The 27,235-nt window shown below is 39.1% G+C and overlaps 1 protein-coding gene across 1 annotated transcript in view; it reads left to right on the top strand.

Annotated features, from left to right (window-relative positions):
• CDK6 (cyclin dependent kinase 6) overlaps positions 1–21,144 on the top strand; it is a 131,823-nt gene extending 110,679 nt beyond the window's left edge. The window contains exons 6-8 of the mRNA XM_059819037.1: positions 14,277–14,327; positions 18,289–18,424; positions 20,275–21,144. Coding sequence (XP_059675020.1) covers positions 14,277–14,327; positions 18,289–18,424; positions 20,275–20,421 — 334 coding nt within the window. The 3' untranslated portion in view covers positions 20,422–21,144. The remainder of the gene's footprint in view (positions 1–14,276; positions 14,328–18,288; positions 18,425–20,274) is intronic.
• The last annotated feature ends 6,091 nt before the right edge of the window (positions 21,145–27,235 follow it).

The following is a 27,235-nucleotide window of genomic DNA, read 5'->3' as shown; positions in this document are numbered from 1 at the left end:
GGGTTCAGACCCCTGCAGAGAACTTGCCAGCTGGTCTGGGAGCCAGTGCTTTGGCTGTAGTTGCAGATGTCAAAGACCTAGATAGAGTCCTAATTTGGAGAGGAAGGGAGGTGGCCACAGCCTCTCCTGAATGTGCGTGCTGACGGCCACAGAGCAGCACACGTGGTACACATGTAACTGGAGCTGCCTTTGCCACCCGTCCTCAGGGTCCTGGTGTTGACTGTGTACTAAAAAATAGAGAAGAGGCTTTGCAGGATACAGCTCACACTAGTTCCTCTCCCTTCTTCCTTTGAAGCCACAGTTCGCCTTGTCATATGAATACACGTGGTGTTGTCTTACTTTTAAGTTTTGTTTGCACGCCTCTGGCACTACCATCACATTCGCTTGCGTGCCCTGCTTGACCTGCTGACATGCTGGCCCTGTACAAATGAGTCCGTGTGAGACACAGCCACCATGCTACACTGACTTGCTAGAGACAGAGCCAGGATTTGTCAAGTCGAGAGCTCTTGATGTCAGCAACATACCTGTCTGCCCTCCTATACTGGCGGCATGCTTCATTTTGCAGTCTTTGAGGAAACGGCAGTCTGACTATGCATGGCCAAACCATATGACTTCTTCCAGAAACTCATATATAATGTGTTCTGCTTTCCTTTTATAGATGCACTGAATGCATACCATCAGGAAGCAACTCTAAGACAATCTCTGATGCAGTATTTCTTCTTTTATTTAAATATTCTCCATATTCATAGCTTCTCTCCTAACATATCCAGGTTTGTCAGTAATAAGTGCTTTTGCAATATAGACATTTGTCAAATAAGAATTTCATCCAAGGGATTACTTCATTTCTACTCATTTATTCTACTGAGCTGGAGTAAATTGGCATGAAGATTCAGTTACTATTGATTTTGATGAAGTCTGAATCAGTTACCTAAAGATAAATGACTCAATCAGCTATATCATCTAGAAATTGACCAACTATAGTGAATTATCAGACCATTTTTTATTATATTATGTCTATGAAACAGGTTTTATTATTATGTCAGTACAGCATACACACTGCTCTATACAACTGAATAATTTTTAAGTGCTCTTTATATCCAAATAATTGGAGTGCAAGCTTTCAGCATCTAAAGAAGTATATATAGCAAGAGATTTTTCAGTAATGTTCCTATCTGTAGCTGTTAAATTAAGCCTGTTTGGCAGTGATGAATAATACTTTGCTGCTGTAAGAATGAAGATACTCAATTACAATGAGATCTCATCAGATCATTAGCAATGAAAGAGTATATGTACAAAGTCAGAACTGTATTCTAGCTGGGTGTCCTACCCACTGAGGCACAGAAACAGGCTTGCTTGCTTCTCTTCTGCCTTGGAATTAGTTTTCATTTTCTGAAAAGTAATTGCAAAAGGAGAAGTAGGTGTTGCTCATCTCCTAGATCTTTTAAGAGTTTGATGGTGAGGGCACTTTGCCCGAAAGTGAGAGCAGAGTTTAAAGAGGGCCCAGACTTTTTGGTAAACTCAATTTTTGGCAAACACTCCATCCACAACTGTATGAAAAGCAAGGCATAAAATGGCTTGCCATAGAAGAAAGCTTTTACTTGGTTATTCACTTACTCCAGAAGAGGATCCTGGTTTTTTAATTCTGAGCAAATCAGATTTTTTTTCAGAAATTACAGCCAACTCCATCTGGATCTTGGGGAACTCCTTGTAGTGGACATGAAGGTGGTGAACAACCTGGTGATGTGGGGACTGAAAAGTTCAAGATTTGGGGTGGCTCAAGGAGCTCAGTGCTTCAGAGACTGCAGAAACATTCATTCTGTAAAGACGGAGTTGTATGCTATTCCCATTAAAATAATGTCGAAAGCCAATAGAGTTGTGCCACAGACACACAGAAGCAGGGCTATGGCTCAGTAATGGCAAAGCAGAAATAACAGCATAAAAGTTGTCCCAAAATTAATTTGTGAAGCTTTGAAACACAGAAATCTATAGCATGAAGTGTGTGAATGCTGCAGGTGCGTAGTGGAGGGTGGCATCTGAGCAGCATCGTCATCTGGAAGTTCTTTTTTCTTTCTTCTCTTTAATATAAGAAATAAACATACTCTTTCTTTTGGTCAGGATTCAAGTGGGAAAAAAAGATTTCATGTGAAATCACTAATAGCTGAACAGGATAAGTAACCGGAGAGCTCTCAATAGGTCAACTCAGATTTCTATGCACTGTCATGGGCCAGTGAATGTAAATCTTGCAGCTTCTCCAGCCTGAGTAACAGAGTGTATTGCATGGGACAAAGTGTTGCTTAGGGCAAAGTTATATCTAGTTTAACTGGGCTTTGAAAACTGTATCAGTTTTCCTTGCATGGTTGCTATACATGCTTTCTACCTTAAATGCTTATCTCAAGTTTTTCTGCAGGTGTTTATTAATTCACTGTAAGCCAGCACAGCTGCTAAAAATTAAAGTATTTTCTTAACACCATCCTTCTAATCCACTTTCATGTCTTTTGACACTCAAACTCAGCAGCTGGAGAAAAAGTTTGAAGTTGAAATTTCACCTCTGCTCACATAACAGTTTACTGGTTAGTACTGAAATGTTTTCCTTGCCTTTCTTGTCTGAAGGGTTGTAATCCCCTTTCAGAGATTTTTTTCTGACCAAGAGTGTTTTATTACAGCTGAAGGTGATGAGACATGCCGGGGGGTGGAGGGTGGGGGGAGGAGGAGGAGGAGGAGGGGGGCAGCAGTTCTACTGATGTTTCAGGTTTATCTGAAAATTTAGAGAGGCTTAGTGCAACAGGTGCCATTAACACCTAGTATGAGAGCAACAGAAGTGATCATACATCAAAACTTGTACTCAGTACCACACAGGAGCAGCTCAAGCCCTGTTGGAGAGAAAACCCAAGGATTCTCTCTCTTAGCTTGTCATGTTTTCCCAGAGGGGAAAAAAAAAAAAATCCCTTTTTCTTGGATTTTATTCTGTATTGAGAATGTTATGTTCTAGATTGTGTAGAACATACTGAATTCTATGTTTCCCTTCAAATATGGAAATTTGACATCTATTGGAGCTCTCTTGTCTGAAGTCTCAGGGAGTGCCCATGCACAGCCTCTGTTACCTCATTATCACTCTGTCGCTGTACTACTACAGATATCAGAAAAGATTTTGCCTTTCAGATTTTTTTTCTGATGCTTTTATAGTTGGATATTTGCTTTTCTGCCTTACTCTTCCCAGCTCTAGATTTAAAAAAAAAAAAAAAAAGTTAGACTAGTAATTTAGTCAAATAGATTTACCATTTTACGTGTAACTCATAATGATGGAACTAAAGCATCATTTATAACACTGTCCTTTCTCATTATTTTATATTACATATTTAGAGTATAAGCTCTTTTATCTATAGGGTATACTTTACTCTGTGAAGCTCCTTGCTTAGCATTATTGAGAAAGAAAGAAAACCCTAGAAAACCTGGGAACACATACTTGGATGTTGGTTTGCTAAGTAACTTCGGGCAGATTGAATGAACCAGTATGTGTAGTATATGTGTTCCTTTTAAATTAACTTGCTTCTCCTTTGATATAGAAGAATCAGGGGTGGGTAAGAGTTAGTTTCCTTCAGGCAATAATTAATGTGTGCATAGACTTTCAGCTGATACAAGAATGACAACACTGTTACACATTTGGTTAGAAGGAGTTTATTCCAAGAAAAATCAAGCTAATGGCAAAAAAATCTTTTCATTTAAAGCTTTACTGGGAAAGCAATCTGACTGAAAATATATTCAGTTTGTGGAACATGAATTGGATTTTAATTAGAGGGCCTCAGACTTGAAAACCTATTACATATCCCCTTGATTAAAACTAGTTCCAGCATTACAGGCACTCTCAGAGCAAAGTCCATTTTAAAAGCGTGGTTTAGACCAGTAAATATGGTAAATGTCAACTGATGAGCTTTCTCAGAGTCATCTTGGCATTGCAAGAAAAGTTGTGGAACTATAAAAAATTAATTCTGTATCTCTGAAAATTGTTATTTGAATAGATTTTCACAATGAAATTTCATACAGGATAAAGGAGTAGATATTTCATGTAGAAGATTGCTTTAATTTCATTTGCATAATTGATAAAGACTAGGAACAAACTTAAACTCCTATTGCTTACCTTGAAGTTAGGTCCTTTGCTGTGATACAGATGTTTTAAAGCCACTTCTTTAAAATACAGCATTAAAGAGCACCTTGATACTCTGACTAAAATGTGTCATTTTGGAGTGCTGTCTGCTAGATTTTTAAGTGAGAGTAAATTATGAGTTAAATGAAAGGAGTGGTGAAAAACAGCACTGGCATTGTCTGGAAGGAGGATTTAGATCTTTTCAAGGAAAATATGGGCAAATTAGTTCACAGGCACAAACACCTGGAGGTGAGGATTTTCCTGAGCTCTGTGCAGACACACACACACTGACTGCGTACAGCATCCTGCACACTGATTTGCACCATTGCTTATGTGAGTGAACTGGAGAGGAATGAGCCTTCTTGGCTCCTATCCATCCACATAGGACAGCCTTTATCTAATCCATAGTTCAATTATTGCCTTCAAACCCTAAAACTGAGTTGCACAAGAAGAGCAAAGAAGTAGAGAGTGCAAGTTTAGAAAGGGGATACGAAATAGATTCATGAGAGAGAAGAGAATACAAATAACTAAATAAGTGATCACAGGAAGAGCATGACCATATTGTATTTGTCAAACCAGTAGTTCTTTCAGGATGCTGTAAAAATGCAGAAGCCTGCAGTTTAGTTACATAATTAAACTTCAAACTGCTGACTGACAAGGTAGATGTAATTTAACTTTATACGGTGATGGGGTGGGTGTTTAACACACAAACAGTTAAATCATATTGCTTGTAGAACTGTCATTACAAACAAGAGGAATGCTTCTTTTTGCACTCTGAGCGGAGACCATACTTTTTTTTCCTTTCCCTTTTTCCAAGGTTAGTTGTGTATGTATTTCCAGAACTTGCTTGAAACATTGGGACAGTTTTCAAAATGCCACTGTTATAGCATGCTCCCTGAGCTGATAACGACTCTTAAAGCCCTGGTGAAATAAACCTACAAATCTTCTGGAGAAGAAAATGTCCACAGATAAGAGAACTGTGACGTGCGTGCTGAGGGAATAAGTGAAGGACGTTCCACCTATCAAGGCTCTTCCATTTCAAAAAGTAGTGTTAAATGATGAATGCTGAAGCAGTTCTGTCCAGGAACAGATGAGATCTGCCCACGTTAGAGCATATTCTGGTCAAAGATAATATCTGCACTTACCTTACTTTTGGGGCTTTTTATGTATATGTGTGTATCCTTCTGCTGAAGCACCTTTTTTTTTTCTTATAAGAGGTTGTGAAAACAGATCTTACTTGGCTTGATCCTGGGGGCATTAATGTCTGTGATAAAGCTCCTTTTTATGTCAGTGGTGGGGGACGAGGCCCATCATTCTGCTCCAAGGCCACCTGGGACCTTGAAACATGATGCTTACATGAAAGGTGTCGAGCTAATGGTAAGCACCCAGAAAAAGATCTTCCTTTGCCCAGTTCCTAAGGGAACTTTGAAGATGCTTAGATTTTCTCTTATTTATGCTCTTTATCTTGCTTTTGCTGTATTTTTAATCAACAACTGAATCTACACAGTAGGCTGGCCCTGCTTTGGTAGTAAAGCTGTACGCAGTGCCTCTGTTTGGTTTCCCTTTCACTAACATTTCCCTTTCAGTTATGCATGCAAAGGGAACATCTGCAAATTTCTTGTGACTGGTCCACTTTACAATGCTGGCTCTTCCCAGGCTGCCAACCTGTATGTTAAAAACCCTCAGAAAGTTCAGCATCTCCATGTAATACAGTTATTTGCAGCAAAGCAGTGCAAACTTTTCATGATGAAAACCCACACCAGAAAACATTCACCTGATGAGCAATCTTAACCCCAAAGTGGACTGCCAAAATGATGCCTCATCTTTTTTAGTGTGCTGTCTCTCAGTATTAATATTCTTTTCTATTTTACCTTTTACCTCCTCTTGCACACCAGTGACTTGCAGCTTCCAGCCACTTTCCTAGCAGCTTTGGACCTGTACATGAACAGTGTCCTGGAAGCTCGCTGTACCAGCTGGGTCTTTCCCTTGTTGGCTTGTATGTACACACAGCTCAGAAATCACCTTGCTTTTTCAGTTCAGGCAGAAATGCCGTATGTTTCTTAGGAAACAGACTGTGTGCATTTGGGGGTCAGAATATTATCTTTAGTTTTAAATTCATTTACTTCATTTTAAATAGCAATGGGGAGCAAATTCAACACACTACAGTAGCTTTTCAGAGAATACCTGTTTTCCTTTATCTGCTTCTGCCTACCAGGTGACATGAGAGACTCCAGAGAAAATAATAATTACTGCAATTCTTTTGATGCATTAGCTCTGATTCTAATAGTAGTTTAATGCTGACATAGCCCATAGATCTTAGAGATGTTATTCATGATTGTGGTACTATCCTACTTGAACAATGATAGATTTCGAGTAAAAAAATTGGGCTGTTAAAGACTAAAATGAGAAACTTAAGATGGCTGATCTGTTTTCTGTCAGATTTTAGCTGAAGAGTATTTCCTCAGTCATAATGTTTATCTATGCCATCTTTCTTCTTATATGTAGGAGAAGAGAAGATAAGTTTCTTAAAAGTTTTGAGCAATTTGTGATCAAGTATAATAAGCTCTACATGAAGCAACTTCTTCCTATGCTGTGTCTGGCACCCACCCACACAAAGATATTATTAAAGGGAAAGGAGAGGGAGAAGTACAAAAAATGTGACGTTTAAAATGAGAACTCTGAATTGCACAACAGCTGAGGCAAGTCACTTGTGACTGGAAGTGGGTAACTGTCCAGAGCGTGCAATGTTGTCAGCTGTGGCCTGTTTTCATAGTGAAGTTTTATACTGTACCATATTCATTTTACCTATCAGAAGGGCCAGTGATCTTCACCTTTAAACAGCAATACATATTTTTTCCTTTTATCTTGCCGTAGTTTCTTTTTTCATGCCTGCAGTACAGACTTGTCTAGGGGATCTGTCAAAGAGAAACAGTGGTGGCAACAAGAGTGAGGAATCAGCTCAGAAATAATCTCTCTGAATAAAGGTTTCCACAGGACAGTCCAGATCATGTTATTTCTAGTCATCTCATAATTCTAGTTTTAGGTCTTATTTGTTTTTAATTCTAAAAATGAAAATATTTTTTCATAACAAGTAACTAAGAATCTGACAAAATTATTTGCCAGCTATTCACATTTTGTAATATGAAAAGAAAAAAAAAAATCCATCATTTAAATATATCTCTGAGTCACAGACTATGTAGCTTGGCAGATTTCCCATGGCACGATGCAGGATTCCTTGGCAAACGTTTCTTGGCTTTAGCTTTTTTAGTTTCTTCACCGTCACCTTTTTGCTCTTATACACACAGTCATACAAACTCCTAGACTTAACTGCTACAACCTTACCAACTTCTAAATTTCCTTGTACCACTTCTGTGAACTGCTGCTATATTCTTTCCCTTTACATTTTTCTCTCCACTATGTCAAATTATCATGGACTTTCTCTTTCAACACCTCCCCCATCTTGTCTAATGCCTTCAAAGCAGCAGCTACGTGTTCTGAAATCGCTGTTCTTCTTCCCAACACTTCTCCTTGCCATCTCTTCAATTAGACTGTCTAAGCCCTACTTGCCTAAAAACCTTTCCCACCCGTGATGCTCTTTTCATTTTAGGGAGTTCTTGTATGACTTCACTGAGTACATGTGGACTGCCAATATACAGACTTTTCACTGAGAATATTGTATACATTCAAGTCAGTAATCAAGAGATTATCCTTATTGCTTTTTCTGTGATAATGAGGAAGGTGATGGGATTCCCAACTGCTGTTGTCACCACAGTGAGCAAATGGACTAGCAGAAAGAATCCAGATAGTCATTTTGCAAGGTATTTCTTACATATATCTGGAAAGATACAAGGCTTGTCTAGCCTTGAAGGCAATTGTATTGGCAACTCTAGAATTCTGATAGCTCTGTAGTATGTTTTGGTTAGAAAGAGAATGTCTTGACTTTTTTTCCCTCTTCAATACTGTTTTTCTTCAGGTGACCTTTCTTCCACGTATCCATTTTACCTGTAGTTTAGTAACTCAGTGTCAGAAATTGAAAGACAGTTTCCAATTAGAATGTCACTAATTGGTTCAAAATGTCAGCCACTATCAAGAAACCTGCAGAAATCTTTTCCTGTGCCTCAGTGCATGTGGTTTTATTAGACTACTTTTTCCTTGTGTCTGTACTGCAATATAGACTGAAGCCATGCTTATCAATGTCTTTAATTCCAATCTTTATGAAAATTCTGACTTTTCTTATGAAAAGTTACAGACCCTCTTTGCTTTGTAGACCAAAGGCTGAAAGTAAAGTCTAAAAGTAATGATGTGGCCAGTTTACAGTTAAACCTCATTTATCTCTTGGGTGTCATTGCATTGTCATGGTATACAATATTTTTAGAATTGCTTTGGCATGTCCATGGAGTTGCACCAGGGAAAATTTCTTCATGGACACTTGCTTAGGAAATGTTTGTATCTCAGTTTTTACTGAGTAGCACAGACATGAAACACAGTGTCTATAAAATAAAGTACTCAACCTTTCAGACACCAATACCCAGTTCAGATAGATAGAATATTCAGTGAAGGTGAAACTCAGCATGAAACAACAACATGAGCTGAGTATAATCCTTTGGACAAGAGAAAAGAGCCTAAAGTTGGTGAATGGTGAAATCTAATTTGTTCAGCTACATATAAGCATGAGAGTCTTTCGGCCAGAAGATTAGGGGTGCAAGTCCTTCTAAACTATAAGCAGATGGTAACTTTTTCAGGATTTGTGAGGTTTTACATTGCAACCTTATGTTGTGATCTGTATTTTTATTTCTGTATTATCACAGAATCACAGAATGGTTGAGGTTGGACAGGATCTCTGGAGATCACCTGGTCCAACCCCTCTGCTCAAGCAGGGCCACCTAGAACTGGTTGCCCAGGACTATGTCCAGATGGCGTTTGAATATCTCCAAGGTGGGAGGCTCCACAACCTCTTTGGGCAACCTGTGCCAGTGCTCAGTCACCCTCACAGTAAAAAAGTGTTTCCTTATGTTCAGAGGGAACCTCCTGTGCTTCCGTTTGTGCCCATTGCCTCTGGTACTGTCACTGGACACCACTGAAAAGAGCCTGGCTCCGTCTTCTTTGCACCCTCCCTTCAGGTATTTAAATACATTAATAAGATCCCCCCTGAGCCTTCTCTTCTCTAGGCTAAACAGTCCCAGCTCCCTCAGCCTTGCCTCATATGTCAGATGCTACAGTCCCTTAATCACCTTAGTGGGTCTTCTCTGGACTCTCTCCAGTATATCCGTGTCTCTCTTGTACTGGGGAACCCGGAACTGGACCCAGCACTCCAGGTGTGGTCTCACCAGTGCTGAGCAGAGGGGAAGGATGACGTCCCTCGACCTGCTGGCAATGCTGTTCCTCACACAGCCCAGGTCTTATATGCATCTTTGTGTTGGACTGCCATATAAAAAAGTAGATAGATTTATCCTGTGAAAATGTCACAATGCAGACTCATAGCTAATATCCATTTAATTGTGCAGTTTCACATTTTGTACCTCAGGAACTAAGGTACATGCTTATTGACGCAGTTTATTTTAGCAGGACAGGGTGGTAATATGGTGCCTCAAACTCATCTTCACATCTGTAGGCTAAGGGCATTCTGATCCTACATTAGACATGAAAGGGGTTTTTCTCCATCCAGTGAGCACCGTTCCAGAGTCAGTAGATAATGATCTAGCTTCAAGGCCTGGAGAAGGAGTGGTCAAACGAGATGAACACCTGCAGATTCCCTGTAACATTTCTCTCCTCCCCTCTCCCTAAAAAATCAAAGAAGCAACAACCAACAAAAATAGGAAATTATGCGGACAAAACAACAGCTGAGACTTCTTGAGCAAATAGGGAAATTAAATGTCTTACGAGCACTGTAAGTCTTTTCCTCCCATCTTCTTCCCTACTCAAGTGTGTGTTTTGTAACAGCAATGGTGGTGGAGCCCTCAGAGCATGGACTTTGTAGCAAGCAAAGTCAGGGAAGGTTGAGAGGATCAAGGAACCACACAAAAGGCAAGTGTATCCCCATGGATAGCTCTTTCCTCTATTGGAATATCCCTCTTTCCTGAGATACACGTACACACAGATTTTAGGAGTTCTTTGACGTCAGAGGACAGACTCACATCTTCTGCCACAGGAGACAAATCCAGTTCCATGCCTTTCCCAAGGAAAAAAGAAGGAATTCTATAAAATCAGGCTCTCAGAGTTTAACCAGTCTTACACAGATTGTCATCATAGAGAGGAGAACATATCCCCATGTAAGGACTTCTGGATTCAGCTTGCATAAATAAACGTCAGGGAGTGAGTGCGTGAGTGAGTCAAGTGAAAGATACCAAGAACAAAGGTGAAATTTTACACTTCTGTGGCTGCTGAGTATGCTCCCAGTTCAGTGGTACTGGGAGAGCTGATGTCCACCTTTAAGAATAGAATTAAAAAAACAATTGGCTTGAGGTGAAAGTTTTTATGTGTATTGGACTTTCAGTGCTGGCAAGTCATTACTAAAGAGTAACTAGTGCCAAAATGTGAGACAAGATCTTCATATGGCTGCTGATTAAGTGGATCTACTTCCCCAATCATCCGTCCAATATTCCAGTTGAACCTCCAGCCAAAATTCATGAGGCAAATTTCATTACATTAGTGGTGTCTAGCCTGGAGTTGGCATTCTGTTGTAGTCATGATGGTGGGATGGATTGGAGGCTGAAAGATGAATTAATAACATTTCATTATGATGAAATACCAAAGTATGTTGGAAGATCACCTTGTGTTATATAATTATATATTCAAAAGAATTTAAATTTTTTCTTCAGCCCTTAGTGAATCTGAGACAGCAGCAACAGCGATGGGAAAAACCTCCCCTAAAAATCCCAAGAATCATACTTGTTTTGGCACGACGCTGCCTAAGGTGATTTGCGAATAAGGCCGACTTTGCCAAACTTTCACATTAACACAAGGTTCAGCATACGTTTTAAAACATTAAATCAGCTTTCCATTTGCATGGATAGGATTATTTGGTTGTGTAGATTTTGCTAGTTTAAAGGGCCCTGATACTCTAATGCTGGAGCCAAAATGAAATACTCAAAGTAACTATGTTAATAATTGTAAGCAGTCATTCAGAACATGTCTAAGGTTGTCATATTATCTGACTTTGGAAGACGTGGAGTGTGTCTGCTGCCACAAACAATACTAGGATTGTAGCTACTGACCATTTTGAAAATCAGACTCAAAACTTACAGCAGAAGTAGATGCTCCTGTCTGAGTGAAGTTAAGCTTTGGGTTTTTGTAGAACCCAGTATTGCTGGATACCTTAAAGCTTAAAAAAATACAGAAACCTCTAAGTATGAGTTGAAATGGTCTTGTTAAAGAGGCTGCAGTTAGTAAATATCATGTATATCTGGGAAGCAGTGCATATCCTTATTTACGATTTAATTAGAGTCAAAATAAATAAAACCCTTTATAGACAAGTAACAGGCTACCGCATTTTACCCATCAGTTTCAATCTGATGCCGTATGGTTTCAAATCAGACTTGATGAAATTGTTCTCTCAATGTCCCTAGGCAAAGCAGTTTGCAGTGTAAGTTGATACGACATGACCTGAATGGCAGCAAACATGAAGGATACAAAATGCATGTTTAGTTCATCAAAGATGGTCAGCATGTCTTCCAGTTATTGCTCTGCTCTTTGCCTTGGTGGCACAGATTTCTGCAGCGACTATTATGTCTAACTGAGAAATGTCACAGTGCTCTGGGTCTATGTACTGTATTTGGTGTGGACCCACAAGATAGGCAGTGACATGGAGCTCTATTTTATATGTGAGAGGAACAAGATGTAAAGCGCCGTATTTCAGAATTAACTCATGGTTAGCGAAAGGAAATCCAGATCCTACACCTGCTCCTGCATATGAGCAATGAGAGGGTAAGGACTATAACTGAGTACTCCTTGTTCTCCCAGTGTAGATGGGAGAGGTCTTCTCCTATGAAGAGCAACAATGAAATGATGTCTCTGGCTCTCAGTGCTGTTAAGGACCTGTATCAGACAGAAGAAAAGGAGTATGCAGGGAGAGGCAGGAGAACTGATGTTTTTCAATAAGCAAAAGCTGCCGGTGAAAACATGGAAATATGCATTGTTTGTCAAGTCACCAGGTCTCAGGTGAACAATTTTGGAAACTGTAACCGTAAGTTTACAGCATGCACTGTACTCCGAAAGCTGTGCTCCAGAAGAGAGGGGCAGCCTGGCTATCAGTCGACCGAAGTTAGTATCTCAGTTTGCAGTGTGTCTGAATTGCATTTCTTGGAGTAATCTACCATTTGTTGAACAAAAATGGTACGCAACATCTGGGGCCTGATCTCGAGGGTAGGAAGGCTCTGCAGAGGGATCTGGACAGGCTGGATCGATGGGCCCAGGCCAGTTGTATGAGGTTCAACAAGGCCAAGTGCCGAGTCCTGCACTTGGGACACAACAACCCCATGCAATGCTACAGGCTTGGGGAAGAGTGGCTGGAAAGCTGCCCCGCAGAAAAGGACCTGGGGGTGTTGGTTGACAGCCGGCTGAATATGAGCCAGCAGTGTGCCCAGGTGGCCAAGATGGCCAACGGCATCCTGGCTTGTATCAGAAACAGTGTGGCCAGCAGGAGTAGGGAGGTGATCGTGCCCCTGTACTCGGTGCTGGTGAGGCCGCACCTCGAATCCTGTGTTCAGTTTTGGGCCCCTCACTACAAGAAGGACATTGAGGTGCTGGAGCGTGTCCAGAGAAGGGCAACGAAGCTGGTGAGGGGTCTGGAGCACAAGAAGTCTTATGAGGAGCGGCTGAGGGAACTGGGGTTGTTCAGTCTGGAGAAGAGGAGGCTGAGGGGAGACCTTATCGCTCTCTACAATTACCTGAAAGGAGGTTGCAGAGAGGTGGGTGTTGGCCTCTTCTTCCAAGTGACTAGTGACAGGACAAGAGGAAATGGCCTCAAGTTGCGCCAGGGGAGGTTTAGGCTGGATATTAGGAAAAATGTCTTTAATGAGAGAGTGGTGAAGCATTGGAACAGGCTGCCCAGGGAGGTGGTGGAGTCACCATCACTGGAGGTGTTCAAGGAACGTGTGGACGTGGCACTGCGGGACATGGCTTAGTGGGCATGGTGGTGTTGGGTTGATGGTTGGACTTGATGATATTAATAGGTCTTTTCCAACCTTAATGATTCTGTGATCCTGTGATTCTGTGATTCACAGATGCCCTCATTCTTGGCTGGATCCTTAATCATCCGTGAGTAATCTGTTGGAATGTCTTGGGAGTTTAAACATAAAATTCCATTGTTGATCACACCTTACTGAATTCAACACAAAGATATCAATACAGCCATACAGCCATACAAATCTGAATTTCAAATTTTACTTAGGCACTATGGGGGGTGATAGTATTTTATAAATGATGAAAATATTTTACATTTCACTTTGAAAGAAAAAGTGTGTTCCACTCTTTTAAAGTATTTTTAGTCACTGTTTTTTCTGAAAACCATTGGACATTCAGCCTATTAATTTGTTTCTTTCCTGAACATATCTTTATTTATGCAGCAGAAGTATTCCTCTCCTTCAAGGTAAATTCTGTACCGTTTCGCACCCCATTCTTTACAGACCTTCATAAATCCATTGTCATTTATTTGACCCCTTGAACTTAGGAGCACATTTACAATATACAATATACAAGAAATTTAGTTTTGAATTTGTATCCATAATAATTTATCTCTAATTTTATTACATTTTAATGAATTGCATGACATTCACTCTGTTGTTGTCTCTCTAAACAGCTATTTAAGTATCATCTTTATAGTGAAAACTATTTTGTTAATGATATAATTCATAGGATAGTATTAGTTGAGAAAGTTATTTCATTAATGTTAAAGGATGCAATTAAATTTTCAAAAGTAGCATATTCAAAAATATGTTTCATCTGTCCCCTTTTTTATCAGTTTTAGTAGAAACTTGAAAGGTACACTCACAGACTGGATAAAACACGGAGGCAGAAGAAGTGAGGTCTCAAAAAAAATAACACATTTTCACTCTACGTTGGCAGCTGTCAATGACAAATATAAATTCACATTAATTAAAGCAAGTCACATCCTAAAAATATTTCTTTATTCTTTCAGACCACTCTTCCGTGGAAATTCAGATGTTGATCAGCTAGGAAAAATCTTTGAGTAAGTAATAACTAGTTGCATTATGTCAGTATCTGTTTAACATTGAAACACTGTGAGGTTTCTTTGCCATGTTTTTATGCAATAATGTGACTAGAACAAAGTATTTCTAGAACATATTTCCTATTGCTACCGTATGCAACATGATATTTCCGTGTATTCTGTGTCAGAGTGGGAGGAGGAAGCAACATGGAATATAGTTCTGCAGAACTAACAGCCATCATCAGGAAGTTATGCGAGACTTCTGTTTCGGGCTTTTTAAATCTCTTAAACATATTGTGCATGTACCATTCATGCGTATTCCTAAACAGTTAGATCCAAGAGATCCTCTTTGCATAAACAAATGCAGACATTTTATTTTTCAGTAATTTCTTTGTGCATTTCAGAAAACAACATTAGGATACTTTAAAATTGTTATTAAACTGAAATCTCTAAGATTATTGCCAACAGCTTCTTTGCAGAAAAGACTTCTGTACATAAGAAAATATTTTAGCTTTTAAAATACACTGTGTAGCCTGTTAAAATGATTAACAATCCATATTTTCGTTGGGAAGGTAACCGTGACACCAGAAGGAATACCAGCATTTTAACATGTGCTTTGTCCGAGATGAACTAATTGGCTTTATTTCAAAACCATTTTACAGTTCTAGGAGTTTGTGTTTTTCTTCTTCAGATACACCAAATACATTGAGGAGGCGGGGAGGCTTTAAACTCTCTGAGGTAGAATAATTCTCTTCCAAAATATGTTCTTAGTTAAAAAACAAAAAAATAAGTTATTGATATTACCGATATGATAATCAAGTAGGATTATATCACTTTTTCTTGTAAAAGCTCTTCAGAGCAAGGAATGTTTCTGAATTTATAAGAACCACGTAAATTTAAGATCTGACGTACATATCATGTAGTTAGGAAATCAAAGATACATAGGGCTGGTCCCGCTCCAGAGAAGGAATGCCCATTTGCCTCTGCACCTCTGTCTTCCCTTTGCATATGTAGGGGCTGCAGGGATCCAGGGATCTGGATGAAATAAGGAATACATAGACAAAGAGAGAGAAAAAGAGAGAGAGGGAAGGCTGAAATATTATTCTCTTGAAGACATTCCAAAGAGAAGATAGTAAAATTTCTAGGGAGAAGAGCTTAAACAGAACAAATCATGAATTTCTCTGTGTAACCTTTTTTCCAGTTCTCAAATCATAACAGATCTGTTTCTAAGCATTTTCATTATTTAATATGAGGTTCCTAAATTGCAGGTCTTGATTTCACACAGTTGACTTCCCTTTCCTGCATACCATACCAGTGTATGTGACTCACTTGCGTGGTTAATTTGTCATGCGCTGAATAGCTCTTCCTGCCCAGTCCAGAAAAATCAGTCCTTAAAGTTTACTTTTTCTTCTTCTGCCAAAGCTACTCCGTTAGTCCTACAATATTCTGCTTTATTACATGAAGACAGTTTTGATACACACAACATATTTTATAATTAAAAAAGACATAGCTGTGATTTTTTTTTAAGGATTTTGAGTCGTTTATGACATTTAAGGGGAAAAATCAAAATTAACTGGGCTAGGATTAAATGCATAGCTGCTAGCGGCAGCCTCTGACGGGGATCTTTCCATCCCTAGGGGCTGAGATTACCTGTGCAGAAAAGTATTCATTGAGAAGAGAAAACGCTATGCTAATTTTAGAAGAAATTCCTTATAACACATCTACTTAAAGAGAAAGTTTGGGTTTGCTTCTTTTGTGTAGTTCTCCTTGAATAATTCAAAAGTTTCTTGGGTTCTGGGGGGGTTATGCTAAATAGTGTTTATTTTGTGTTTTCACAGCTGGAGAACCCCCTACAGTTAGGCATCCTCCTTCTTGTAGGAGGATTGTTTCTTTCTACAGTAGTGACTCATTCTCCAGACTAATTTGGACAGAAAGTAGTTTCGGGATTTTCGTGCAATCTGGACTGATGCATTCTTTCAGATAATGGGGCTGTGGTCTACCTTTGTTTTACATGTGCGTTCTGATTTGCGTCAGGTAAAATTCCAGCACGTTCGAGGGTAAATCCCTCAGAGATGGCCCAAAACAATTTCCTGCTTTTCGAGGACACCATGAGTGCGTGGGATATCCTCATAGATTTCAGGCTAAACGCTGCAATGGTTTGAGCAGACTTGTCTCCCATTGTGATCAATGGGAGTGGAAAGTACTCGGCGTTTCTCAAGACCAGGCCTGAACCTTTGGCAGGAGGTGAAACTCATCCAAGATGCTCCCAAACTTAGTCACTGAAATGGTAGTGCTACCAACCAGAGTGAGGGCATCTACTCAGACATTCATTATTAAGAGTTTTGAGTACTATGTGGGTGTGTAACTAAAAATATCTCTCCTTTCCACTCTTGGTCTTGTCCACCCCACCTGTCTGACAGGCTGCCTCCTTGTTTCTTTTTGTTAGCTTTGCCTGTGCCTGTGCTTATTCTGCCCTGTTCATGTTCTCTCATGCAAATGTTAAAAAAAGTGGGACTAACCAAACATATTTGAATGGCAGGTTAAACTTCATTGTTATTTAAAATATTTAACTCCCCCACCTTCCTGCAGTGCTATTTGTGTTATATTTAATATGGGTCCAGATCCTCAAACAGCTAATCACATGGCTTTAACCACCGTGGCCAAGGGAGTTGCCCATACCCCCACCGTACCTGTGGTGATAAAAGTCAAAACCAATTTTTCATACAGATTTAACTTCTCATTTCCCAAGAGCTGTGATATCTTCAGATGTAGTAAAATTAAATTGTCCTGAGATTTTAGTTGCTTTGCCCTTCTAGCCATGCTGTTGTTTTGAGGACATATTAATTTTCGGAGGTATTTTAGGTGAACCAAATTACAATTTAAAATCCATGTAGGTAGATGTGGAGTAATTCCACTAAGTTCATTGAGGTAACCTATGATTTACACCAAAGTGTTAGGCCCATGGCCTCACCCAGCTACCAACCTCCCCGTAAGAAGAAAGGTCAATGCTGCTCCCTAGTGGCATTGGGCTTAGTGCAGACCCAAGTATTCAGTGACCTTTTTTTGTGTTCCTTCTTGTCTTACCCTGTCAGCGTTTCCATCAAAAGTCTCGGTTTTACAGGCTGTAAAAATTGATTTTCCCTGAAATCTGACAAGTAATGTATGGTCTTTTCCAGAATTTCCATCAGAAACTGGCATTTCGACCCCACAAATATTACTATGAGACTAAAACACGAAATGTATGAGACATGATCCGTCATTGGAGGTTTACCTACTATTTCATTTATTTAAGTTTTAAACCTTAGCATGATTATTTAATAAGTATAAATATCTTCGAGAATTTAAAGAATAAATAAATAAATTATAAAAATAAATTAAAATATTCTATTAAAGGGTAAAGAAAAACTAAAATACAATTTAAAGTAAAAACATAAAGACACTCAAGTCCTATGCCACTTCTGAATTGAGACTTTAAACCCTGTGTTGTGAAGCAAATAAATTGTTTAAATTTGGGCAACAATTACTGCACATAGCTTTGAAGCATTATGAAACATCCCTTTTATTGCCTTACCCTCATCTTGACCCACACTCTTCTCACAGTCCCTATTCTTGTGAATAAAGATCCTTGCATGCAATTCCCCTTTGAAACTTACTGCTTTTAATCATCCTGGAGCGACATATGTTGCACCATCCAGTCAAGAGCTGAGCAACTTTCTTCCAAAGCACTCAGCCTTTTTTCATCAAAAAGGCTGAGAAAATTGAGACCTAGGCCAGAAAATTGTGCTGGCCACAGAATAATTTCTACCAAGCATTCTGAGGACCTACACTCATTGGCCTCTATTCACAGACGTCAGTGCACTACTGTACAATTAATCTCATTTAAATGAAAAGACTTATAAAGTAAACTGCCACTCAGTATAATCAATATAAAGGGGAGACCGCGTAAATGTTCAGACCTGATGTTAAGTTTTTCCTTTCACAGTGTAATTGGACTCCCAGAAGAGGAGGACTGGCCTAATGACGTTGCCCTTCCAAGAAATGCTTTCACTTCCAGACCTGCACAACCTATTGAAAAATTTGTACCAGATATTGATGAACTGGGCAAAGACTTGCTTCTTGTGAGTTTCTATTTGTTGTTCTCCAAGCTGCATAACTGGTAGTTCCCACTGTGCATGCAACATGCCAAGAAGCATTTATGTTTCCATTTAACGGAGGTATTAAAGAAAAGTTCAAAAGTAGGTAGACAAATTCATGTAAATCTGTGGATCATCAGCACAAAGACACCACCTTTGGCTCAAGGGGTGTCAGAGCTGAGAACCGTTAGAGACTAGGAAACTGTCAGGGAAGTACCTGTTTGACCTTATGCTTAGATCCTCATTACTGACCACTGTTGTGCCACTGATTCAGCCATTCTTATAGTATAAGCCTGATGTAAGTACAAAAACTGATCTACCATTTTTCATGGTATAGTGGACTCAGTATAAAGCAGAAAATAAGCTGTAGAGGCAGATTACATCTGCATGCCTTCTATTGAATGCTGAAAAATTGAGATTTGCTATTCACCAATTGTTGCCTCTTACAAATGGCAGGATTGAACAGGCGCAAACAAGTTGTGCTGGTACAACTGGTAACACTGAATTCAATTACATTATTTCCATCATTTTTATAGATATGTTATAAATCCCAGCCCCGAAGTTCAGTCTTGGAAAAGAATATAGGGAATGGCCTTGCCTCAGTTTGTCTTTTGCCATGCTTGTTGAAATCTAGCTAAATTTGTTCCCTGGAAGCCTTTAAAAGATTTTGGTTCACCTGGGCTCGGTAGAGTGGGCTCAGTGCAACTCTTGAAAGACTTGCTGCGTCTCTTCAGGAACTGCTATCTCCGGCCAGTGTTATCTCTACAGAACAGCAGATCATCCTCTATTGTCCTTATGACTGCAGCTCCCAGCTGCAGTAAACTGGACTACATCTGGACACTTGAAATGACAGGGGAGAAACGCCTCTGTTGTGCCTGCAGGCAGCCTGGAAATGGAAGCTAGACGTGGGACAAGAATTAGGTTCTGGGAACAAGGAATAACATATGGCAGAGAGCTCACTGAGTGTGAGGCATGATGGGAGGGAGGAAGAAGACATATATACATGCCTAGAAGGTGAGGTGGAAAGGGAAGCTGTTCCTGTTAGGCAAAGAGATGAGAACTGGGAGCCACAAATGAAAGGGGAGAGTAGGACTGGAAGTCACTGAATTAAATTTCAGAAGTTAAATGATAGAAATTCTGATAAAAGAAAAGAAAGTAGGAGTAGGAAGTGGTTAGACAAGGATATTCAGAAGAATACTATTTGGAGGTGAATGAAGGAAAAGAGAAGAACAAGGTATAAAACGCAAGGCTATGGGAGAGATTTCAGTGCTGGCTGGACAAAGGCTGGGATAAGGATCTGGAAAGAAGGCAAGCAAAGTACAACTAGGAAGAAGAGGGAGAAACTGAACACAAAACATTAGCATACAAAGGCGATAAAGTCAAAGACCCAAGACCTATAGAAATGCTGAGCCTAGGAATGAACGTATACCTTACGATGCTGTCCATGTTTGTATAACCACAAAAGAACAGTGCCTTGAACACTGACGGGATTCAAAAGTTGTTCATGAATAGTTGCTCCCTGCAGTCTGTGAGACAGATGTCCTGTGCATGTGAATTCAAGAAAACCTGAATTCTGGGATTTCCTAAACTATGAATACTTGAATTTTCTAGCTTGTTATTTTCTCTTATTAGCTTTGGGGATGCCATATTCATATATTATGACCCCACTGCTTGTTTTAATATGGATGGTCATCTTATCACGCAGCACCTACTGAGACCCTGTTGTGTCTCACACTGATCATAAATTGAAGGTGGCATGCATTAATGTATGTATGCAATGTTAGCACTGTTAACTGTACATCTTAGTTAAAGCCAACTTCTTTTCATACTTACAGAAATGCTTAGCGTTCAATCCAGCCAAGAGAATATCTGCCTATGTTGCCCTCTCTCACCCATATTTCCATGATCTGGAGAAATGCAAGGAGAATCTGGACTCTCACATGTCATCCAGCCAAAACTCCAGTGAGGTGAATGCATCGTAATGCTGACTGAAGATGAACCATAAATGAACAAGACGTGTAGCTGACAAGGCCACTGTCCCATACAAACCACATAGCTGTTCTAGCGAAGATCATTATTTGGAGGTTTTATGCACTTATCTTTTATTTTGGGATTGTGATGTGCTTATCCAAGGAAATCAATCTAGTTTACTTTCATCAGAGCAATGCAAGGGACTGGGCTTTGACCTGCTCCCATTGCAGCTTTATGTTTGTTTTGTTTTTGTTTTGTTTATCTACCTGGGAAAACTCCAGACGAAGAGAAGCTGCTGACCGGTTTTGCTGCCATTTTATCCTTTTAATATTGAATGCTGCCAGTGTGGATTAGGATGATCGAGTCACTGCCAAAACATGATGCAGTCTCTCTCTCTAGCTGCTGAAGCATGATTTGGTACTTTTTAAATTATTATTATGTGATCTTTTACAATGATATTTAAAGAATGGCATTGAAATATCAGATCTCTGCAACCTGCAGTTAATAGATACATGCATTAATATATTCAGCTACTGTTCATTCATAGCATATATGCAGGTGCTTCTCCACTTGAAAACTTGGATGGATTATTTTATCATTTAATTGCTTTACAAAAATAACAGTGATGAAGGTGATCATAATAAATATCTCAACTTTTAGGGGTTTTTTCGTACACGAACGAGTTATTACCTAGCTACGTTTGTGTGCATGTTGCAAAAAAAAAAAAAAGTGTTTTTAAAAACTTCTAGAGTCCTGTTCTTAAAGACTCTTTTGGTTTCCAAATGGTCGGTTTATGTTGAAATCCAGGCACATTCTAGCCCATCATCTAACCCATCGTTCCCCCTGGAATCAGCTGCAAGAATGTTTTCTTTATCTTGTTCCAAATTTTCTGATATGCAGCTCAAAGACATGAGCAGAGCCAATGAAAATCAATACAGTTTTTCACCTTCAACCTGTTCTGATTATCAGCCAAAAAGGAAAATAAAAAAAATATTTCCAGTTCAGAAGCAGAGAATCCTATACCTGTAATAAGCACAGAGATGTATTTGTGCTGAATTGTATGCTGTATACCATGCTGCCTTACCTGCAACACCCCCATGCATCACAAGTGCATGAACATTACTGTCACAAAATCCCTTAGATGTCATTTATTAAGCAGACTTGTTTTCTATGCAGAAATGCATGAGCGTCTCTCCTAAGCCACCATGTGAGTATACTGGCACATGCTTCTCCACTAGGGTTTATGTGCCATTATTGAATGTCAAAGTAAGTAAGCAATTCACATGCCTTTATAGCACAGTTATTTTAAATATTACATTAAATTTTTATATTTAGTATTTTTACCTTAACTAAAATATATTTTCAGTATTTTAAAAAGAAGCTTTTATTTTTTTAATACTGTATCGGGAAAAAAGAAATATTTTAAATCCATAAAAGCTGTTCCCTAGCATGACTTTAGTGCATTTACCTGGATATGACTTGGGGGAAAATATTGGTCCAACGAGTTAGCCCTTACCATAAAACCATAAATATACACTATTGCAGTATAACTGATGATAAGTGAGGCAGCTAGCTTTGCTTACTCCTGTGATAGTCCCTTAGGCTTCTCTCTTCTTCATCTCTATTTCATCTTGTCTAGCTAGTGAGCCAGGATTATATCCTCATTCTCAGCATGTTTGGCAGAAGCAGGTCCTTAGCAGTGAGTTGAGCAATATAATTTTTCCAGCTGTGGCACGGGAACTTGTAGCCATCTCCTTGGCAGGCTTCTCAGTCCTGTCATAGACTGGCTGTTGTGGTGAACTTCACTGTTAACTCTGTTTCAGGTGCCTGCACTGTCTGGGACATGATCCATTGCTAGGATAATGAGTGGATCTTACCTGCTTTTCGTTACTGTTAGACACATAACTATGCAACGTATGGTTAAATTAGATCTGTTTTAAATAAGCCAGATTTTAAAAGGACTACTTGCATGCATGCAGTGGCCTGTGCTTTTCTTCATGCCCAGAATGGTGCCTATGCAAAACCTACCAGCATGAACAGGCAAGTCGCAAATTAGGCCTGGCAAGAGCATGCATGAGGCATCTGCACACAGAGATACTACAGATGCATAACACAAGAATTTTGGAAGCTCTACGAGCAGCGAGCTGAAGGCCAGGGAGCGGTCACGGCAGCTAACCCTCTAATCTTGGCCTTGCCTCTGTCATCCTCTATGTTCCTACATCCAAGGGGAACTGCAAACCCACTGCACTGGTGGTCTCCCAGCCCTATTCCTCTATCAGTCAATGAACCTGAGCATGGATAGGTTTTAGCATTCATAGAAAAGGATAGGCCAGAGTGACATTTTTGCTAACCATTTTTAAACACTAATTAGAACAACGAACAGAGCCAAAATTCAGGAGAATCTTGCGACAGGAACAAATAGAAAAGTTTTCTACACAATGTAGCACTTTTAAAAACACTCCACATTTTACCTAGTGCCTGCTATCAGGGAATTCAGCTGATGTGGCTTTCCAGCAGCTGTCAGAGAATTCTCCCAGAGCTCTCCAACAACTAACATAGGGTGAAAATGTAGGGGAGGAGGGGGTGTTTTCAAATCAGTCTCAAAACTCTCAGATAGAGATGTGCATCTGTTCCATGTTAGAAGAGCTTCTTATATTAAGCTTAGTGAAGCAAAGGCTAGAAGAGAATATGATTGCTGAATGTAGCTACATTATTAGGGTAAAACAAAAAGGAGGGAAGAGAACACTTTAAGCCAAAGGTTAGTGTTGGCCCAAAAACTAATGAGAATATGGAAATCACAAAGAAGTTAATTACTGGAGCAGCATTTCCCAATCTGTAGTGTCAGAAGAAGAGCTCAGAGAGCAGCAGAGAAAAGCAGGAGCTGGCTTATGGAATCAGAAGCAGAGCTTCTGCAACGTGGTACTGTATGTTGTCTAATATAGGATCAGGTTATAAATGGGGGTATTCAGGAGAACAGCTTGAGCAGGGCTGCATTAATGGCCGCATTCTGGAACATCATTCCAGTGGGAATGGCAGGAACAAAAAGAGAAATGTAAGTTCTGCCTTGGCAGGGGTAGGGAAAAGATTTATCTAATGGGGTCCTTGTGGTAGCAAGGGCCTAGATTCAAAGGACCAATGACTTTTCAAATTACCTCCTTTTCAAAATCTCTTTAGGAAGAAATTCCATTTGACATCCCATAGGCTTACTCTTATTCCAGTCTTCCCTGCTAAACCGTGGGGCTTCACTTAGGCTAGTAAACTGAGAAAGCCTGTTCTCTGGCTGGGCAAAGTGCTGGCACTGGCTAAAATCATGCCAGGAATCATGCTCATAATTAGACAGTACAGACAACTGTGGGACTGTGCTCGAGCCCATGCCCTTGCTCTTTTTATTTTACTGGTATAGCTCTAGTATTTGAGTACCTTTACTCATTACTGCCATATGTGTAGGATGTAGGAATTGTATATGTGAAAAAGAAAGTGCTACTTGACACGCATGTTCCGGACTCTGATGAAAATTCTTTAAAGAACGAAAACCCTTTAAAGAAGACTTCAGAGTGCAATTCTTAGCAATAACTATGCCTGTATGTGTTCTACAGGAGCCATTCAACAGCAGCTAAAAACCACTGAATAACAAAATAACAAAAAATATATTAAAAATAAGTGTAGATGTTTAGCTCCTAGAGCACCCACAGCCAGGCACTGTGCTCTTCTCAGCAGAGAACAGGGTGTTCTAAGAAATGGAAGGAGCAATTTCTATCTCCTAACAACCTTTTTTTTATCACTACTACATAATTCTGCAGGAAAAACCGACCTAATAGCAAAAGAAAAAATCACCAAAGCCAGCTGGTGAAGTGCTAAGTGCTGAACCATAGCAACACATCTGGAGCAGCCCTTTTCTCTTCACCCTGTCTCCGTGCTCACTCTTCAGCTCCCTTAAGGAACCAGGTTTCAGTGATGGCCACAGGTGCTATTTCCAACAAGATTCTTCCAAATTTTCAATAGCTACGTAGTGTCAGTGTCCTCTACATCCCTATTACCAAGCGTTGCTTCTTTTAGTCCAGCAGCCCAGAACCGATGATTAAAAAAGAATCACTTTGTGCACCTCCTTGCTTACCCTTAGTTTTGCCTTGTGTGTGCCAAGTAAAATTCTAAAAATAGGGTTTGTGCATATTTCTGTGTAGGCTGCCCACACTTCAGGGTTTTTTCAGCCTATTAGTCCACAATGGTAAATGCTAGAGTACCATTCTCTGTTGTTCCTGTCCTAAAACACACCAAAAAATGAGGACATCATGTTTGCAAAATATTTAAATTTGGTGCTATGTGTACAGAGCCTTTTACAAGAAAGGAATCAGTAAGTTGTAGCATTTGAGCATCTTTTGCATGGGGGATGGTATCCAGCATCATAACTCTTATGTGGTTTTTACACTCAATGGTTGTTTCGGTGAATAGGAAGAAAATACTGTGCCATGCTACTTTTCACAGGTTCACTCACTGTCTTTGAGAAGCGTGTTTTATTATACATATAATTCTCTCTGCTGTTAGGTATTAGGCCAACATTAATATGGAAAATAAAGAGAAAACATGCTGGTTTGGTCTTCTAGCCAACAAACTTGGTGCACTTATCTGACTCACAACTGAAAATACATCAGTTGTCAAATATGTATATGAATCATAAACCACACAGTTTGGTTTAAAAGGCCACGTAAATTAATTATGTTCCATGTATAAGACACAGTTGAAGAATGGGGAAGTTTATTCTAAGAACTCTGTTTTATAGAACCACTTTGCTAGTATTTTTCATGTACAGTAGTTTCAGGAATTGATAGATTTTTATACACAATGTGAATTAGAAGATACTAGGCTATTAGAGTGATTTTGCTGTGTTATGCTTGAAGCTTGAATTGATCACAAGCTTAGGAACCTAACATATTTATTTTATTGCTACAAAACTGCTTCTAAATATCAAGATCTTTTTTCATATTAACAGGATTTCACACTTCTCTTAATGTGTAAATTATTTTCTTGAAATTAGTACATTAGAAAAAACATTTTTCCAAACTGTGGTTGTGTGGGAAAATTTAAGAAATATATTTCTACTTTCACAGAGAATAATAACATGTTATATACTGAAATCTTCAGTAACTGACTGTTAATAAGCTATCAATTTTACTTCTTTTTGATTACTAAGTATTGGAGTATACAGATTATTTTCCATGAAGAAAAAATTCAGAAACAATCTCTAGAAAAGTAAATGGGATTTTATGTGTTCAACCTTCCAAGTTTCATTTTCATATCCTTTTTTTTTTGTGCAAATACAGTTCAGGTGTGCAAAAACAAGACTACAGTTTTAACAGTCTAACAGGCTGTACAACTCAAATAGGAGTTTTGTTTGTGAGCTACTTATTTTATTATATCTCTTTGTTTTGCAAATTGTTAGATAATGGCTGTAATATAATTTTAGTTTCTGGACGAGACTCTCTAACCGTCAAATCCCAGTAATTTATGTAAAACAAGAAGAAGCTTTCTCATCAATTTAAATGAACTAGGCCATTAAAAGAAGAAAGATGTGGACATAGGAACTGACAAATACACTTTTGGCAAGTGTTATTTCTTCCCTTTAGTTTGAAGCTTAGCAAGTATTGCATACTGATATGCAATATATACACAATATAAGAACCATAAAAACCACTTAGGAGTAGTGTGCACAGATAATATTAAAAATGGCTAATTAGGTTCTTGCAGAAACCAGCTAGAAATCATTCTTTTAGCTGTAACACTCAAAATTTTGAAACTGCTATATTTTTCCATTTAACAATATTCCTGAAAAAATATATAATGTTTTTAATACAGGCAGTGATAGGCACCCAAACAGAAGTGAATCAAATAGGAACTTGTTCTCAAAATTGATTCTGCAAGGCCAAGTAGATACCACCAGTTCTTTACATGTTCAGCAGAAGCTGACATTAGCCAGCACCGTGCTTAGACGAGCCTTTTGCTTTCTGGGCAGAAAAGCCCTAGGTTGCTGTGAGCAAAGTTAGTGGAAAATTTGCTTTGACTTAAATAAAATCCTTTGAGAGCTTCTGCAATATTCAAATTTCCAGCCTTCATTGAAAGACTGTGCAAAACAGCTAACAGCTAAACTCCCTAACCATATGGCATTCCTTCCTTCAGATTAAATGTTTTATCTGTGTTAGAATATATTGGTGGGCTTCATCCAGCCCAATGTCAATGAGACTTCTGCATGGCTAGAGAAAGTAAGAAGAGATTCTGCTATGGATATTTTGATACTGGGTGATTGTGGTAGAGCAGATTTTTCGTTTCCAAAAAAGATCAGACAAAAGATATTGCCTTCTTTTTAAAAAAAACCAAACAACTGACACTTAGTAAAGCTTAAAAAGGAGATTTTAAGGAACTATTGGGAAAATATTGTTGGGAAAAGTGAAAAGGAGCATGTTTATAAAGTGAAAAATGTAAATACAAACAATGTGTATTAAATATGCATTGAAACCAATACTTTTTCACTCACAAAGTTGATAGGGTTTTATGGAAGAAAAGCATCCAAATATGAACTTATTCTAACTACCATTTTAATGTTCATTTGCACTAAAGCAACCTATACTGTTTGACTGAAAGGAGAAGGGAAAACAGGTAATGTTTAACTTGTGATTTACTTTGGTGATGTCTACATGGATGTGCTATAAAGCTCTCAAGCTTGCTGTCCATTCTTGAGCGAGCTAAATTTGCATCCACACTGTTTAGCTTTCTGCACCTTAAACCCATCCACATGCCAGAAAAAAACACATTTTCTAGTGTTTACATGGGTAC

This window comes from Gavia stellata, chromosome 6 (assembly GCF_030936135.1).
Source record: "Gavia stellata isolate bGavSte3 chromosome 6, bGavSte3.hap2, whole genome shotgun sequence".
NCBI lineage: Eukaryota > Metazoa > Chordata > Aves > Gaviiformes > Gaviidae > Gavia > Gavia stellata.
This window is presented reverse-complemented; position numbering and strand designations above follow the sequence as displayed.